The sequence below is a fragment of the Coturnix japonica genome, chromosome 2 (genome assembly GCF_001577835.2).
Source record: "Coturnix japonica isolate 7356 chromosome 2, Coturnix japonica 2.1, whole genome shotgun sequence".
Lineage (NCBI taxonomy): Eukaryota > Metazoa > Chordata > Aves > Galliformes > Phasianidae > Coturnix > Coturnix japonica.
The window spans coordinates 29,883,455-29,900,183 of record NC_029517.1 but is presented as its reverse complement, the minus strand read 5'-3'; the positions used below and the strand labels follow the sequence as shown (position 1 = coordinate 29,900,183).

Sequence of the window (16,729 nt, the reverse complement as noted above, 5' to 3'; positions counted from 1 at the left end):
TCCCCTTGTTGTTTCCCTGCTCCATTCAATGCTCCGCTGAATAAATCAAAGGGACCCCAGCAGCAGTTAAAGCGCCCTCTGGTTACGAATTGTTTACTGACGGCCGCGGTCATAGGATAATATTTAAAAAAAACAAGCTCGTTTCTTACAATAACTGTTTATTATTTCACATGATTTGGGTTTGCGTGTTTCGGAGGGAAGAGGCGAAGCCAACTCAGTGTCTACACTGTGTTTAATTAATCGTGTACTCGACTTCAGTGCACATACCACATCCAAACCCCTGGGAGGCTTTTTCATGAGCTCTTTGGGTTTGTGTTTTGTCGTCGTCTTTTTTTTCTACTAGTGTGTGTGTGTGTGTGTGTGTGTGTCATAATCTTTTCATTAAACGCTCCGAATCGAAGCGTCGGGCCAACGTGTGTTTGTGAGAGCTGCACCGCAAGCGAAAAGATATTTGTATGCGCACCCAGATCTTAAGGGCAGCTACAAAAAGGGGAGAGGGGATACAGTTTCAAACGCTCCATACAGCTGTGCGGCCCATCTCTCTCAATAAAAAGGGTGAGCTTATAAAGGCGGATTTGCATGTTTACGGTTCTACCGTCGCCCGCATAACCCGATACCGCTGTTACTTCCGCGCGGTGTTGGGGCTCAGCAGACAATAGGACCCCCTTGTTGGGAGTGCGGCCGGGGAATGGCGATGGGATGGAGCCGGAATGAATCGGTCGGGGCGCGTTTTGTTCCGCCGCACGCCAGAATTCGGAGCTCGTCAGACTCACTAGCAAAATATGTTCCTAATCCAAATGAGTAAACCGATCCGCGCAGCCTCCGAAATATATTTAGGAGAACGAGCCCCCGGATGGCGGAGTAAAATTAAATCTCACCCTAATTTTTAACAGCATAATCCGCCACAACAAGCCAAGCTCCCCCCCTTCTCCCCCCCCCGCCCACCCCAACACTCAGCGTGAAAGTATTTCTAGGCAAGATAAAATTAGTGGGGCCGTCATTTGTCACCTAACTTGGCACGGCCGCAGTTCCTAAACCTCCTGTTTGAAATCCGCCTTCTTTGGAGCAATTCCAGCAAGAAAAGAAAAGGGGGGTAAGGGGGTGTGGGGGGGTGTGGGGAGAAGAAGGGAGAGTAAATAAATAAATAAAGGAGAATCTGGTGCGCACACACGCACGTTCCTGACGACTGACAGTTCCAATATTCAAGAACTATCCCCTGATTGCATTCATTTGGGGAAGGGAGCACGACGCACTGCTCGGCCCACTCCTCAGCCAGGCGGCGCATTGCACTCCTCGGTGCTCTGCGAGGCCCTCCGCCTTTCCGCAAGTTGCACTTCTCCCCGTGTCTACAAATAAAAACATATTTTAATTAGCTCGCAAAATGGGTCTCCGGATTAACGGCGCTGATCTTTTGCTTTATACGGCCTAATAATAAAAAAGCAAAGATAAATCACGGTTTAACGTGACGCGTTTTGAAATTTCCAGTCAGGAGTTCGCTGGGGCTGAGCTGTCGGGTTTTATTTATTCCCTTTTTTGTTTTTAATTTTAGGCCAACCAATAAAACGGCTTAACGACGCTATTAATGCATCTATTATATTTTTCTTAGATCAATAAAGTTTTATTTTGATAGCGTTGTCTACGCACGCCGCGAATTCAGATTCTCCACGAAATCGCCGGCTTTGATATTTATCAGACTTTTATTTGCTCGGTTTTATGGACCCTGGGACGGCTTTCCTTACGGAAGCGGAATTAGAAAGAAAGCGTTTCTCGTCCCCCGGCGTCCACAATATTCTTTAAAATTTCTTTTAAACGGGGGTTAAGCTCCAAGGGACACATTGTTAAGCGCTGGCAATGCGGTAGCTACACCCAACGCATGCCAAATTAGCTCACTTTAGTCGGAATTGACCATTATCTTTTATAGTTAAGAACCAAGCGCGCGTTATTAGTTTTACTTCAGTGGGTTTGATGATGCCGGTTACTATTTGCCTTGGCCTTGTTAGCGATTAAAGAAAGCGGAGATAATGCAGCACCGAGCGGAGTTCACGATCGAGGCGGAGTGCCCCGGCCGCCACCCGGCGCAGAGCTGTGGACCAAACGAGCGGCCCCGACCGGCGTTCCCGACGGCAGATCCCGCTCTACCGGACCGCAGCCTTCGGGCAGAGCCACCCAGGGCCCAGCCCCGGTCCCTGCGCCATCAAACCCACGGGGGCCTGGGTGAGGGGAGAAAGAGGAGTAAGGCTAAAATCTGGCTTTCTTCGTCCGAATCGTCTCTGTCCTCCGCGCCTTTTGTCTGATGTAGTCCTCATTAGCTCTCGAGGAGGTGGAAGCAGCCAACTCACGTTTGTTGCGATGCATTTTGAACCCTTTTCATTCAGGAGGATCGCAGTGTTTTTGTTTTTTGTTTTTGTTTTTTTTTTACGGGCCTTTACCCGCTTTAATCCAATTTTTTAAAGGGAGCTGCTTATTTTAAAAACAGCTTTGGAAGGATTTCAAGTGTTACTCCTCGATTCCACACGGTTTTCAGGTTTGCAATCCATTCCTATTTAATTTGGCAAATGCAAAACAAACATACCGCAAGAGCTGACTTCCCCGGAGTAATTTTTATACCTGACTTGTGCAGGGAAATATATACTGGGAGCGTGGAGCTGGGGCTCACGTTTCACTTTATTCAGATCTGCATTTATAACGCTAAGCCTATTGATAATAGTCTTCCTGTATAGGAACCAATAAAACGGTTCCTTGCATGGTATTAATTTTGTTAGCGGTGATACGACCCTCATAGGAATCTGATAAGGGTTTGTCCATCACGCGTTAACACATCTCGCATTTGGGAAACACAAACGGTATTACAGGAGGAAACGTGGGGACAACCTCGGAGGGTTTCCGCAGCCTGTCGGGCCCCCTCATATCCCCCATCCTACAGGCGGTCCCGCTCGGCACTCAAGGGTAAGCTCGAGAACACTGGGAATATAGGGCGCCTTTCCATCAAGGTTTTATGGCGACTGTGAAGTTGTAACGACCTCTCCCTGCCGCAGCCTTCCAGTTGAAGAGGACGGAGGCTCGGGAGGGACCCAGCAGCGCGGCTTGCTTACTTGTGTCCCGTTGCCCCAGAATTACACGTCCGGAGCAATGGCAAAATAGGGGGGAAAAAAAATAAAATAGTAATTTCCCATTCGCAGGCGACCGTTCACCCCGGAGACCACGTGAGGCGTGTCAGAGCCGGGGGCGGGGGGCAGCCCTTCCCGTGGGCCCTCCGGGGTTCTCTGAACGCCAAGGGTAGGGCCGGGACGCGACACTCCTCACGGCTCCGGCGGGGGCAGCGGGCACAGCCTCCGCATCTCTAATGCCCGGCCCCTGGGAGCGGGGCCGCAGTCTCTGCTTCCCCGGGAGAAGATGTCCGCGGGGGTGAGGAGCGAGCTTTGATGCTCTCGAGTGGGCAGAGAGAGCTGGAAAGCCTCGAGTAGCCCCAGGCTCCGCTCGGGCCGGAGAAGCCTTAATTCCTCGGGCCAGGCAGGCAGGCGACTTCAAAATGGCCTAAGCGAAAGATGATGGAAGTGAAAGCAAGCGATCATTAAGCGATTCATTAGAAAATCTATGTGTCTCTCTGTCTGCGTGCCTGTCTGTCTGCTATCTGTCTGCTCCCTCCGCCACAATTACAAATTGGCAGGACAGAGCTGTCTCCTATCTCGGGATTCATCTGCGTATCCTTCTCTCTATTATTTAATGCGGTGCTTGCGACAGAGCCGGTGCTTCTGGAGAGGAGAAAAGTGAATGACCCAAAAGGAGGGGAGGGGAGGGAAGGGGGGGGGGGTATAAAAATGATCGCCCAAATATAAACACGCCAATAAACAGGGTGCGCAGCACCGTGCGAGCATCCATCTGAGCTGCTCACGTCTGGATTCTTTCTGTGGCATATGTCTGGCTTTGGATTTTAAATGGCAATCAGACCTCGGGAAGAATCCAGCGTTAACTACAGCATTAGAAGCTGCAACCGCACAATTAATCCTCCCGGAGTGGCATTGCTCCCTCCGAGATTCCTAAGCGCAGCAGCCAGCTCTTTATCTCTAGGAAATGTAAGCTGGGGGAGATGCGGGGCTGGAAGGGCTCCCTCCCTCCTCGGGTCTTGAATGAAAGGAGACACCAGGGCCCTTTACGGTTCCCGATGATCTGTGATAAACAATAACCCGTCTATTATTTCTTTAAAAACCACCCCAACAACAAGGAGACAATCAAATAAAACGAGCAGAGCCCTGGCATTAAACACGGGGAAGGGCATTGGCTTTATTAATTTCGTGACACACACACACACACGGGCTGCTCGGGGAGGTGAGCACGCATCGCTTCCGGAGAGTCCGACCGCGGGGAAAGAGGAGCGATAATAAAAGCTTCATCTGGCCGCTGCCGCAGCCGGGGTGTCATAAACACCGCCGTGCAGAGCGGTGCGTGGGGCAGAACGGAGAGAGCCGGGAGCAGCCGCCTGCCCCTCTCCGGCCCTGCCCCGCCGCGCCGCTCCGCACGTGTGCGTGTGGCTGGAAATCCATATCGCACATTAATATCCATCCATATCCCAAATTCAGAGGTCGACCTGAGAGCAGCTCGGTGCATACGAAACCAGACGGGGAGGGGTTGCTGGGGAGGCCCGGGCTTCCATTGGCTGCAAGCGTTCGCCGTGGTGCGGGGGTATCTCTAATCATATTCAGCATGTTTTGCACAAGAAATGTCAGCCAGGAAGGGCTATCCGCTCCCTTCGCCAAATTATTCCACGACAATGTCATGCTCCGAGAGCCCGGCTGCAAACTCTTTCCTGGTGGACTCGTTGATCAACGCGGGCAGAGGGGACGCGGCGGGATCAGGAGGCGGAGGCGGAGGAGGAGGCGGCTACTACCCGGGCAGCGGGCTCTACCTGCCACAGGCGTCCGAGCTGTCCTACGGGCTGCAGGGCTGCGGACTGTTCCCCGTCCTGGGCAAACGCAATGAAGGTACTTCGCAAAGCATGGTCCCCACCACGCACCCCTACGTGTCGGGGATGGAAGTGTGGCTAGACCCGCCCCGCTCCTGTCGCATGGAAGAGCCGGAGAGCCAGCAGGCCACCTCGTGCTCCTTCGCTCAAAACATTAAGGAGGAGAGCTCCTACTGCCTCTATGACTCAGAGAAATGCCCCAAGGGCTCGGCCGCCGCCGAACTCGCTCCCTTTCCGCGGCTGAGCTCCGAGGTCAGCCCCTCCGCCAACGGCACCGGGGTGCCGGTCCCGGGTTACTTCCGCCTCTCCCAGGCTTACGGCACCTCCAAGGGCTACGGCGCGGGGCCGGCCGGGGCAGCTCCCTTCGCTCCGCAGCCCCCCGGTCGCTTCCAGCCGCCGCCTTCGGGGCCGCCCGTGCCGGAGGCGGGCAGGAGGGAGGACGAGGAGCGCTCCCCCAGCCCCTCGGCGTGCGGCTCCCAGCGGGAGGACGAGACGAGAGCTTCGTCCTCCACCGCCGAGGAGCTCTCCCCCGCGCCGTCGGAGGGCAGCAAGGCCTCTCCCGAGAAGGAGCCCGTAGGTAAGCGAACCACGGCGGGGTGAGGCTTAGGAAACGGTGATAACGGTAATAAAAAAGGAAACGCGGGCGAGGAGCGTCACGACGCGAAAGGAGGATCCCGGCTGCCCCGCAGGGCTGCCAAGAAGCGCTGCTCGCGGTGACCTTCTGAACTTTGTAATATTCGGGCACGGGGTTGCCGTAAAAATTAACGTCCGTCCTATAGCTTAAAACCCCGAGAGCCTTCGCTCTGGGCAACTTTCGCCTGCGTGCGGCTTAAACGTATAGAAAAACGAGCTCAATCTTTCCCCTGCGACGGGAAGGTGCCTACCAGATAACAGAGATGTTTGTATGGCATCCAAAATAAGCAATAGGCAGTGCCAATAAATAAACCTATTAACGCGGTAAGTTATATTTTACGATCCAGAATGCTTTTCGGAATAACAGCCGCGCTGAAATGTGCCATCTATGAACTGCTATCAAATTAGACTGATGAATGCACCGCGAATATCCTTCAGCGTCTACACTAGATAACAGGGTTGTTATTTATTCATTCGCCTATTTATTTCCCTCTCTGGTCCCCACGGCGAAAGCCTAGCTCCCCTTCCGTGGGCTGCAGGCTTTCTAGGCACTCTTCTCTGGCTGCATTTCAGACGCCCTGTTATTCCTTCAGGCGCCCCGTTGGAAAATAATAATAATATATATATATATAATTTAAAGATCAAAACGAAAAGCAAGCGAAGGAAAGCTCCTAGAGAGTCAGCCCCACGCCTGCGAGCCACCCCGAGCCATCGAGGGATCGGTGTTACTTCTTTCCCGTATGGTTCCAGCGATAGGAATCCCCCCTTCCCTGAAAGGGGGTGATTTCCCCCCTCCCCTCCTTTATTATTATTATTATTATTATTTTCCTCCCTATTTGTGGAAGAACAGAGGGCCATGGCGAGGCAGCCCGGGGCTGGAGGCAGGGGGCTCCGGCCCTTGCAGCTCACCTTGTTTTCAGCCTCCAGAGCACGCTCATAAAGCTCAGATCCGCACGTTTTGGGTGGCTTTTGTTTTTGGAAGCAGGTGTCTCGGGAGGGCTGAAAGGCTTCAGGCCCCGCGCGGAACCAACCCCCAGGAACGGCGGGGTAGGTGCGGGGAGAAGCCCATTTTAGGGAGTCAGAATTGGATTCCCTTCCGAGCATCCCAGCAGAGTAAAGGCTGCCCCGTGGGCAGCCCCAGGGCCTTCAGGAGAGAGCTTGGGGGCTCTAGGAGGGCCCCCACATCCCAGCTCTGGAGGAGCCAGCCCCTGTATGCGCACACACCCATACATCCTTTCCACCCTCTCCCCCAGCTATTTGCCTCCTACCCGCTGGTAATGTCCCTCTTTTACTTTCTCAAAACTAGGCAATTCAAAAGGAGAAAATGCAGCAAACTGGCTAACCGCAAAAAGTGGCCGAAAGAAACGGTGCCCCTATACCAAGCATCAAACTCTCGAGCTGGAAAAGGAGTTTCTGTTCAATATGTACCTGACCCGTGAGCGCCGCCTAGAGATCAGTAAGAGCAGTCAACCTCACAGACAGACAAGTCAAAATCTGGTTTCAGAACCGCAGAATGAAACTGAAGAAAATGAACAGAGAGAATAGGATTCGGGAGCTCACAGCCAACTTTAATTTCTCTTGATGAACCTATAAACACATCTTTATGGTTTAAAGAGCCAGTATCATTTTCCTAGGCTGTAGTCATCCGCACCTGTATGGATTAACGATTTTAGACGTTCTCAGTATGTCCTTAAACTCTTAATAGCTGCTTCGGGGCTGCGGGGGGAGCGGAAGAAAGCCATGCTAATGTTGAGGGCCATGTGTGAGCCTCCTCGGTTCCTGCAGCCTTTCCCGGGCCCGCTTTGCTCTTTCAAGCTTTGAAAACCCAGAAATAGGATTTCAGGAGCTGCAAATATTCCCCCCTCCCCCCCCCCCCCCGTGTCTCTCCGAAAAGTAAACGAGCTCGGTTAAAGGCGCATTCTTTTAAAATATAGGCGGTGTAACTCGGACTGTAAGTAGCTTCGGAATGAATTATTTAAGCCGTGCCATATTTCTATATATTGGGAGCTCAGCTTTTTCCCTCTCTGTTTTCCTTGTCTCCCCCCTCCCCCTTTATCCTTCCCAAAGCAGGACTTGCAATAATGAAATGCAGGCATCCTTTAAAAGGGCTTCATGGGAACCGGTGTTAAGAGCGATTTTTTGTTCTTTACCTTGAAAGTCAATATTACGGCTTTGAAATTGGCCAGGAAAATGAAATCTCTTCTCTTTAAAGATATAAAACTAAGTTCGTCTCGCTCATGGACTAAATTATGACACTTACCTCTGAATTTCTCTCTCTCATTCTGGTTGTAGATATTTACGTAACGTAGTTTTGCTTAAAGACGTGGAATTAGTGATATTTTTGTTGGTCGAGAAATAGCGTTACCGTTGGTAACACGGGATAAGCACACAACGATTCCCCCTTGAGTAAAGAGAAAAAAAAAAGCCGTCACTTTTTCCTCACTAATTTCACTGCAAAGTGTACATCCTGAACATCAAAAGGACTTTCTGAGCCAGAGCCTGAGATAGCGAGGGAGAGTTCGTCCGCCTTCCTTTATACTGTGAAGTTACGTGCATCAAAGGGTCAAGCGTATAGGTGAAAAAGATTAGAAAGAGAATTTAAAAAGAAGAAAGAAAGAAAGAAGGGGAAAAACTATAAATACAGATATGTATAAATGTCTATTATTATTAAAACGCCGATACCGTTTTAAGCAAATGCATTCTATCGTTATTATAAATGTTAGTTCTAGCTATATCTAGTTCTTACCTTAAATCGGAATAAATTAATACTGTAATGCTGCTGTGCGTGAAAAAAAAAAAGACGATGTTTATGTTCTCATAGAAGAATAAAAAACGTGGAATGAATCCTTTTAATTTTACCTCTTTTTGTGACTGTTTATCCTCAGGTTCTACTTTATGTCTTCGAGAACTTTTACAACAGGAATAGTTGCCTAAACCCCCTGCAATTACTTTAGGAATCTATTTAAATATTACCTAGACGGTCGTAATTTGTCTGGGCCATATAGCGATGGTGCTCTAAGGTTTGTCGGCTTTTGTTCAGTTTTATGACTTGCTAGTATATCTGGATTGTTGCTGTCTTGAACGAGTGGTTTCAGTTGACTGAGGAGCTGCACAGACTGAGGAAGCAAATTACTATTTCTTGAGGGTAGGGAAGAGATTTTATTTTTCTCCCCCCTCCCCCTTTTAATCACACACCTACGAGCTTGCGGAGATCTTTAGCTGCCGAGGACGGTGACAAATCGTAGCTTTATCTCAGGGCTCGGAAGAAACCGTGAAGGTGAGCGCATGGGGAGGGGGGAGGTGAGAGCCGCCTCCGTGCCACCGGGCCCCCTCGGACAGGGCTGTTCCCTACCTGGCTGCATGCGGGAGAGCTTATTCCCCCCGGGCCGCCTTTGCATCCTCCCTCCTTCGCTGCATGCTTAGCTAGCGAGGGCTCGCACAAAGGGAAGGCACAACGAGGGCTGGCAGAGGAGCGACAGCTCCAGCTTTCTTCCCGGGTATGTGTGTGCTGGGAGGAGGAGGGGGTGGGGATGGGGGGGAGAGACTTTGAACCCGGGCTTAGAGGGAGCCGTTAGCTTTTTATGATGTAACATTGCAGCGGACGGCCTTCCCATCTGCATGGAGAGGAGAAAGCCGCCCTCGGGGAGGGGGGGGGTTCTGATGCTATTTCTCTGTTTCCCTGAACCCGGTCGGGGGGCGCGGGGGGCCCGGCGGGGTGCGCGGGGGGCGAGAGGGACGACGGGGTCACGTTTCTGGTTTTATTTCCGTAGCGGGATCCTTGCGTTAAAGACCACGGCTATGGGGAAAGTAATTATTAGCGCCTGAGAACTGCTCTGTGGTTTAGGTAGTTTCATGTTGTTGGGGCTCCACCTTTCTCTCTACAGCACGAAACTGCCTTAATTACTTCAGTTGATATCATCACCAGGTATGCTTGGTGCGAGGGTCCTTTGTGCCCGAAGAAATCTTAGCGCCGAAGTTATCTGTAGGCGTCAAGTCCCAATGCCATTGTTCCCCATCTGCAACGGAGGCTCCTTTGATTCCTCAGATAAACACGGCAGCCGAGGGGGGAAGCTTGACAAGTTCTTCAAGGTTAGCTAGCTCCTAAGCGAGTCCCTGCCTGCTTGCGGGATTTTCATATCTCTCGTAGGCTGCATTCAAGGTCAGGTGCGTTTTTGCATTCCGCTCGGCGTGGGTAGAGCTCGGGCGGAGGGACCGGGGGGTGGGTGGGGGGGTAGGGGCGCTTTTATTTTTTCCGTCTGGATTTATTCAAAGCCGGAGGGCGAAAAGCTCTCGGTCGCCCGGGGAGAGACCGAGCCGGGCAGCCCCTCTCCAGGAGCGCACCGACACACGGTGACCGGGGGCTGCGCTCCCCGCCAGCCTCTCTCTATTCCACGTGCTTCCCGGGGAGCGACCGCTGAACCCCGAGCCCCCGCCGTCGGGCCGCTACCCCGGGCTCAGCTCCACGCGGCCCACAAGGCCTCGGTTACGATCACGATTGCGGCTCGCTCGGGGCCGCTCTCCGCGGCGGCGGAACGGGCAACAGCGACCTCTCCGGGCTCTCCGCAGCCGCCGCCGCTCCGCCGCGCCGCGCCCGCCGCCTTTTGTGTCCACGGCGCCCGCGGCGGGGGCGGCCTCCCACCGGGCTCTGAGCCCACAGCACGGGGAGGGCAGCGAGATCCGAGCCGGCTGCCCCGCAGCAGAAAGGCGGGCACAGGAACGAGCAGAGAAAGGCACTCCTGTGGGGTTGGGTTTGGCTTTCTATATATATTTTTTCCCTTCTCTTTTTTTTGTCCTCTAAATGACCGTTCGATTATTCCTGCTTAAAAAAAAAAAAAAAAAAAAAAAAAAGAGAGAGAAAGAAAGAAAAAGAAAAAGAAAAAACTTTTATTTCTGAAGCTCCAGATAGGGCTGCAGAAACGGAGAGCGGTTAGATAGCGGATTTGAGGCAGACCTACCCTAAGCTGGATCTTCGCAGGAGACGCCTCGGCTGGGCCAGGAGCAGATAGATGTGTGCACACCGCGGTCCGACAGCAGTGCTCGTGTCTGCTTGTGAGCACCGTGCTGCTGTCGGGCTGCCCTGTTCTGTGTACATACCGGCGGTGTATTTACAGTGTGTGCGTGCCTCTGTAGCCTTCATGCACAGCTTCGCCTCTGTGCTTTATATCCCGTTGCATTCACATCGCTCCGCTTTTGGACCGCTTCCCCTAAACTCTGAGTCATTCTTTCTGCCCGCTGTGCCAAAGCATCTCTCCGCGCCGGTGGGTTCCGTCCGAATCGTTCGCGGGGGCAGGAAAAGTCGAGGCGGATTCCAGCTCAAAACCCGCTCAAAGCCCGCGGCCGCGGAGCTCTGCCCCTCGCAGAGACGCGCTTCCTGCCGCAGCAAGCGGGATGGGAGCGCTGCGGGTTTCACTGTGCCGGGATGGAGGCCTGGAGGGGTTTTATTCGGCCACGAGAGCGGTGCTTCGTGCCTGGAAATTCCCATTTAGTACCGCGGTACGATGGCCGGTCGGTCCTTCCCGGGATCTGCTGCCCCCAAATCCTGCAATAACGGGCAAGGCAAACCGTACGAAACCGGTATAGCCTCCCACGAGCTCTCGTGGTTCGTATGAAAAAGTTACTTTAGTGAAAACTGTGCCTTAAAGATCGAAAATAGAGGCGAACGCTCGAGCGCTATTAGCAGCGCCGTGACCGCGTGGAAAACGCCTGCAAGTATTCGCCCTATTTTCACTCGCTCTTTCTGCTCACCCTCTCCTGCCGCTCGGGTGTTGGCAGCGAACGCGTTCCGAATTTTACAGGGAAATAAAAACGCAGGCGCGTTCTTTTAAACGTTATTGTTATTGTTATTCATTTACTATTATTTTTGGTGAGGAACCAACCAAATGGAAACCCCGCCGCAAGTTGAGAACCCAAATTCGAATATAAACATCCAGGACTCCTGCAGTTAAGGTTATTTTTTTTCTGAATGGAAAAAGGAAGTTCTACAATCACATTTCACCACAGCTGACTCTTAATAATAAATATAAATGACGTCGAGTTCCGTCTTTCCAGGAAAGAAATACAATTATTTTTCGCTACTACGGCGCGTCTATACAACGGCCACAAAAAATAGCGGAGATCTTTATGTGCATATTCCGAATTGCTCGGAACTAACGGGCTCCCCGTTTGCGGGGTTCCTGTATGTGTTTTATAATTTTCTTGCTCTAATAAGGGATAATAGTTTCATTATGGGCCATTGTAATCCTGAATGGGGAGAGAGCGTCGTTAAAATGGGGTCTCGGCGCGATTTCTGACTAAACTGTTGGGAGGACATGAAAAGAAAAAGCGAGAAACAGAGAGGGGAGAGAGAGGGAGAGAAGCGGCCCACACAGCCATGTAAAACTAATTAGAACCACACTTTGTGCACGCACGATATTTACACGTGATTTTAATTCTTCCTCGGCCTTGCCTTCCGTTTGCTCGGCTCTGTTTTCACCACGGCACACCCCGAACACCCCGAGCCTCCTGCGGGGATTTCGGGGCTCCCCCCGCACACCGCTCTACAGCGCGTCCGCCAGAGGGACGGGGACCGGCGGCTGAGCGGGCGCTCAGAGCAGCCCCGTTTAATCCCTAACACTGGCCTTGGATCTGGCCGCTCCTCGCTTTCCCCCCTCTCCCTCCCCTTCTTCCGCGGAGGACCGTAACCCTCTGCTCGGTTTCCAGCGCGAGTCCTGCTGCCAAATCAATAACTCCACTCTGTTCCGCGGGGCGGCCGAAAGCGAGATCCCATCTTCTATCCTCCCTTCCGAGCGCGGTGCCTCTCTGCAGCGGGCACAAGGAGCTTTTTCTCCCCTTCCCCCTTTCCCCCCCCCCCCTTTCCTCCGCCGCTTGGCTGCATAGTTAAGAATAAATCGGAGCCAGCGACGCTGCTGCCCGCCGCTGCCCGGCTCTCGGCGGCCCCTCTGCCGGGGGAGGGGGGGGTCCAAGGGCAGGGCCGGGCGAGGAGGGGGCTTCGGTCACTGCCGCTCTCAGCCCGGCCCGAGGGGACGGAATCCTTGTGTCCCGATCCTCCCCCGGTCCTACGAAGGCCCTTCGAAGCGGTTCCGGCCGTGGGATGAATCGAGTTTGACTTTTCGTTGCCGGTCCCGCTTAGCGCGGAACGGAACGGGATTATTTACAGGGAGCTCCCAAACGAAACACAATGGTATAATTTAACCTTTCCGAGCACTCGTAAATTTTTACTGCTGTGAAACACAGCGATGCAAATGAGAGCGCTCATAGTTACTGACTTCATAACAACCCCGTGGCTCCCGAAACAATAACTCCTTATGAAATATAATAAATATGTATTTAAATACAGTACGCCGCAACTGCTATTTTGCTTCTTTTTATTGCTTCGATTGTTGTATAATTTTATGTGAAGGTCTCCGATCAAGAAGGGTTTGAGCTCTTTTTTTTTTTGGTGCTTGGGTTGTTTTTTTTTTTAACGTAGGGAACGCGACTCACTGATGGGATGATTAATTATGGTATTAAATAGTCCGCTTAAACGAAAAAATAAAGGAGAGATGGGGACGGAGAGAAAGAAAGGCAATGGGAGGGGGGGGGGGGCTTAATGCGGAATCCGATCTTTTAATCTCACTTGGCCGCAATTAAAACAAACTCCGCCGTATAACTCAAATATCCCTTTGCATAAAAACATATGGCCTCGCTATAAAAATTATGGCTGGAAAACACTGACCCATTAATAGCCCGCGGACTGATTTATACTTTATTGTTCTGCTCCCCCCGCCACGTGATCGGGGCAGCCAATGGGCTCCCGGGCTGCCCCCAACTTATTACTGACTCTACTTCTCCGCCAGCACCAAGTTGTTACGTGAAAAGCCGCAGCCCCGAATTGCGGCGGGTCGGGCGCCCGCGCAGCGCCGCGCCATGTCGGCCCCCGGGACCCTCAGCAACTACTACGTGGATTCCTTCCTTGTGCCGGAGGGGGACGAGCTGGCGGCCCCCCGCTACGCCCCCGCGCCTCTGGGGCCGCCGCCGCGCCCGGCGCTGGCCGAGCACCCCGAGCTGACCCCCTGCAGCTTCCAACCCAAGGCGCCCGTCTTCGGCCCCCCCTGGAGCCCCGCGCACCCCGCCGGCGCCAGCGGCGTCCCCGCCGTGTACCACCCCTACGCGCACCACCAGGCGCCCGTGGCACCGCCCGACGGCAGGTACATGCGTTCGTGGCTCGAGCCTGTGCCGGGCTCCTTGTCCTTCCCCGGGTTACCTACCAGCAGGCATTACGGCATTAAACCTGAACCGCTGGCGGCCAGAAGGGGTGACTGTACCACGTTTGACACTCACACTTTGTCTCTGTCTGATTATGCTTGTGGTTCTCCTCCAGTTGATAGGGATAAGCAAAGCCACGAAGGCGCATTCTCTGAAAACAATGGAGAAAGTGAGGCAAACGGAGAGAAACCACACATTGATCCAAGTAAGTGGGGCTGCGGGGCGGCGCGTTTGGGGCTGGGGAGGAGGAGGCGCGGTGCGGGGCTCTGTGCTGCCCGGGCATCTGGGGCTGAGATCCGTGCTGCCCCTCGGGGGCTTCTGCCAGGATCCGGGCCGGCTGTGGCTCTGCGGGCCGAGGGGGGAACAAAAACCCTCTTTGCGGCTGCGACTTAAAATAAAATAAAATAATTGGGAAAAAAACATCCCACTCCTCCCTCCCTCCCTCCCTCCCCTCCCCGCCCCCCACCCCCCTATCCCCCGGCCACCCCAGCTAAGTTCGCAGGACATACTCTCATCCTCTCGTAGCACTCACGAAGAGGGTGCCCTAGAATCATTAATGGTGAATGTGAGCTGTGGGGCCGGGGGGGGCAGCTCAGGGCCGGCAGCCGGAACCTCGCCGTTGCGCGGTGCCCTCCTCCCCCTCCGCCTCCCGGCGGAAATGCCCGCTCTGGGTGCTGTGGGGCCGCGGAGCGGAGCCGATCCTGCTAATAACGCCATGCAAATAAGGGCCCTGAGCTGCCGGGGCTGTAATGACGGCGGCCGATGGCTGGCCCGTCAGCTCCTCGGGTCCTGCCAGCGATGACACGGGAGAAGGGCGAATTGTAACAGAGAACCAATTTAAACGAGCTGCCGCTCCGGCCGGGCTGGCACTCGGAGGGGCTGCGGGGAGGGCAGGAAGGAAGGAGACAGCCAGCAGAGAGCAGGCGGACGGCTGTTTTCAAGCTGCATCCTACAAACAATAAAAAAATGCGAAGGGAGGCGGGGGCGGCGTGGCTCTGCCGCTCACGGGTCTCCGTGACCCCCCTTCCCCCCTGCCCCCCCCACCGTGAGTGGGAATGTGGGTGCTCCGTGCTCAGTGCGGAGGCCAGGGGCACCAGTCCCGACACCAGGACCCCCCCCACCTCCCCTTCCAAACACCATCCTGAGCCTCAACTTCTCCTCTCGCTCCCCCTGCAGATAACCCCGCTGCTAACTGGCTCCACGCGAGGTCCACCCGGAAAAAGCGCTGCCCTTACACCAAGCACCAGACGCTGGAACTGGAGAAGGAGTTTCTGTTTAATATGTATCTCACCCGGGACCGCAGGTACGAGGTGGCCAGGCTCCTCAACCTCACCGAGAGACAAGTGAAAATCTGGTTTCAGAACAGGAGGATGAAAATGAAGAAAATCAACAAAGACCGAGCGAAGGACGAATGATGGGGATACGCGGGTTAAATGGAAACAAAACAAAACAAAATGCATAAAGTAAAACAACAACAACAACAAAACAAACAAAAAAAGGCAAACAAATAAATAAAACCACCACCAACAAAACCCTCCCCTCGAGCCCTGCCTTGCAATGCGTCTGGGTCCAGGCCTCATTTCTTTTCCCAAGGCAAATTCTGATTAGGATTGTACCTTGCTTGTCACAGTAGCATGGAGAGGCCAGTTGCCAGGAGAGGTACAGTAAGACTTTTCGTTTTCTAATAGGAAAGAAAAAGGGGGCATTATAGCACGAAACGGCTGTTGAGCTAGCTTGTATAAATCTACCTGTTTCTTCACTTAAGAGGGAAAAAAAAAGAAAAAAAGGAAAAAAAAGAAAAAAAGAATTAAAAAAAAAAGAGAACGACGAGCAAAAACTACCTTTTCATAATGCACAACTATTTACGGACTGTATAGTTTAGTCGACGTAGTTAATTTTATTTGCTCTTTGCGCGGCAGAGAGATCTCTGCTCTAATACTTGAACACTGTGTTTTATTGTGGTAATTATGTTTGTGACTCAATTTATGTGCTTGGGTGCTGTACCGGATGTAATTGTGTAAGCTAGGATTCAATTTGAACTCAGGTTGTTTATTATAAAAATGGCATAGAGTATAGCTCTGTAGCGTATTAAGTCTTTTCTGTATAATTAGACAGTTAACCTTTGATTGTAAAGTATATATTATATATATATATATATCCCAATTTAAACACACACGCAAACGTAGAAATAAAAGAAGTTTGTCCGGGATGTCTGGGAATGACGGTTTTCAAAATACATGGAAACGAGTCGTTTTAGTATGCACAGTTGATATATATCTCGTACTGTCTGTGTCAGTTGTATATATGATCTATATATGAAAAAGTAACTAAGCAGACTAGCTTAACTATTGTTTTTGCACCAGTGAGCAGTTAGCAGATTTCGGAGCTATACGTATATGTGAAAGGGTAACTACCTATGGTTTACGTTTTAATTTTAATCGAATGATTTGATGGTTGTTGTAATGAAGGTTAATTTTATTGATAATAAATTATACGCTATAAAAACCTACATTTGGTTATTGTAAATTTGTATCGCTTATTAAAAAAAAAAAAAAAAAAAGAAAGAAAGAAAGAAAAGAAAAGAAAGGAATCGTAGTAATAATAAATCCGGGAAGTGATGTTGATGCAGAACGTACACTGTCTATTTTGCAATAGTTACCTCATGGCCTACTGACCAAATCGTTGTGTTGAAATGATATTTAACTTTTTTTGCCAAATAAAAATATATTGATTCTTTTCTATTCCGTGATGTTTTAAGGTTCTTAAAGCAAGGAGTTCCACCCCGAAGTCCCCAACGGACGTGGCGAGGCTGAAAGCCAAGCTGGTGCTTCTTGTGTGCTCTTCTGCAGACACACAGCCCAGCACGGGGAAAACTGGGCTTCTTATGGCTCT

General features: G+C 52.0%; 2 protein-coding genes and 2 long non-coding RNA genes across 4 annotated transcripts; 2 read left to right on the top strand and 2 right to left on the bottom strand.

Annotated features, from left to right (window-relative positions):
- Window positions 1-3,829: 3,829 nt before the first annotated feature.
- HOXA10 (homeobox A10) lies at window positions 3,830-8,446 on the top strand. Its single transcript, XM_015853845.2, is given in 3 exon segments — window positions 3,830-5,537; window positions 6,900-7,051; window positions 7,053-8,446. Coding segments are annotated over 3 exon segments (1,095 nt in total). The 5' UTR covers window positions 3,830-4,717; the 3' UTR covers window positions 7,176-8,446.
- On the bottom strand, window positions 7,902-9,141 carry LOC107309224. The gene is made up of 3 exons (XR_004306443.1): window positions 8,789-9,141; window positions 8,567-8,709; window positions 7,902-7,994 (listed from the first exon to the last, which is right to left on the bottom strand). It is a non-coding gene; the product is annotated as an uncharacterized LOC107309224 (long non-coding RNA).
- Window positions 9,142-13,015: 3,874 nt separating this feature from the next.
- LOC116653042 lies at window positions 13,016-14,768 on the bottom strand. Its single transcript, XR_004306444.1, has 2 exons — window positions 14,347-14,768; window positions 13,016-13,988 (listed from the first exon to the last, which is right to left on the bottom strand). It is a non-coding gene; the product is annotated as an uncharacterized LOC116653042 (long non-coding RNA).
- Window positions 13,460-16,578, top strand: HOXA9 (homeobox A9). Its single transcript, XM_015853847.2, has 2 exons — window positions 13,460-14,042; window positions 15,014-16,578. The coding sequence occupies exons 1-2, from the start codon at window positions 13,499-13,501 to the stop codon at window positions 15,250-15,252; spliced, it is 783 nt and encodes a 260-aa protein (XP_015709333.1). The 5' UTR covers window positions 13,460-13,498; the 3' UTR covers window positions 15,253-16,578.
- Window positions 16,579-16,729: the final 151 nt, after the last annotated feature.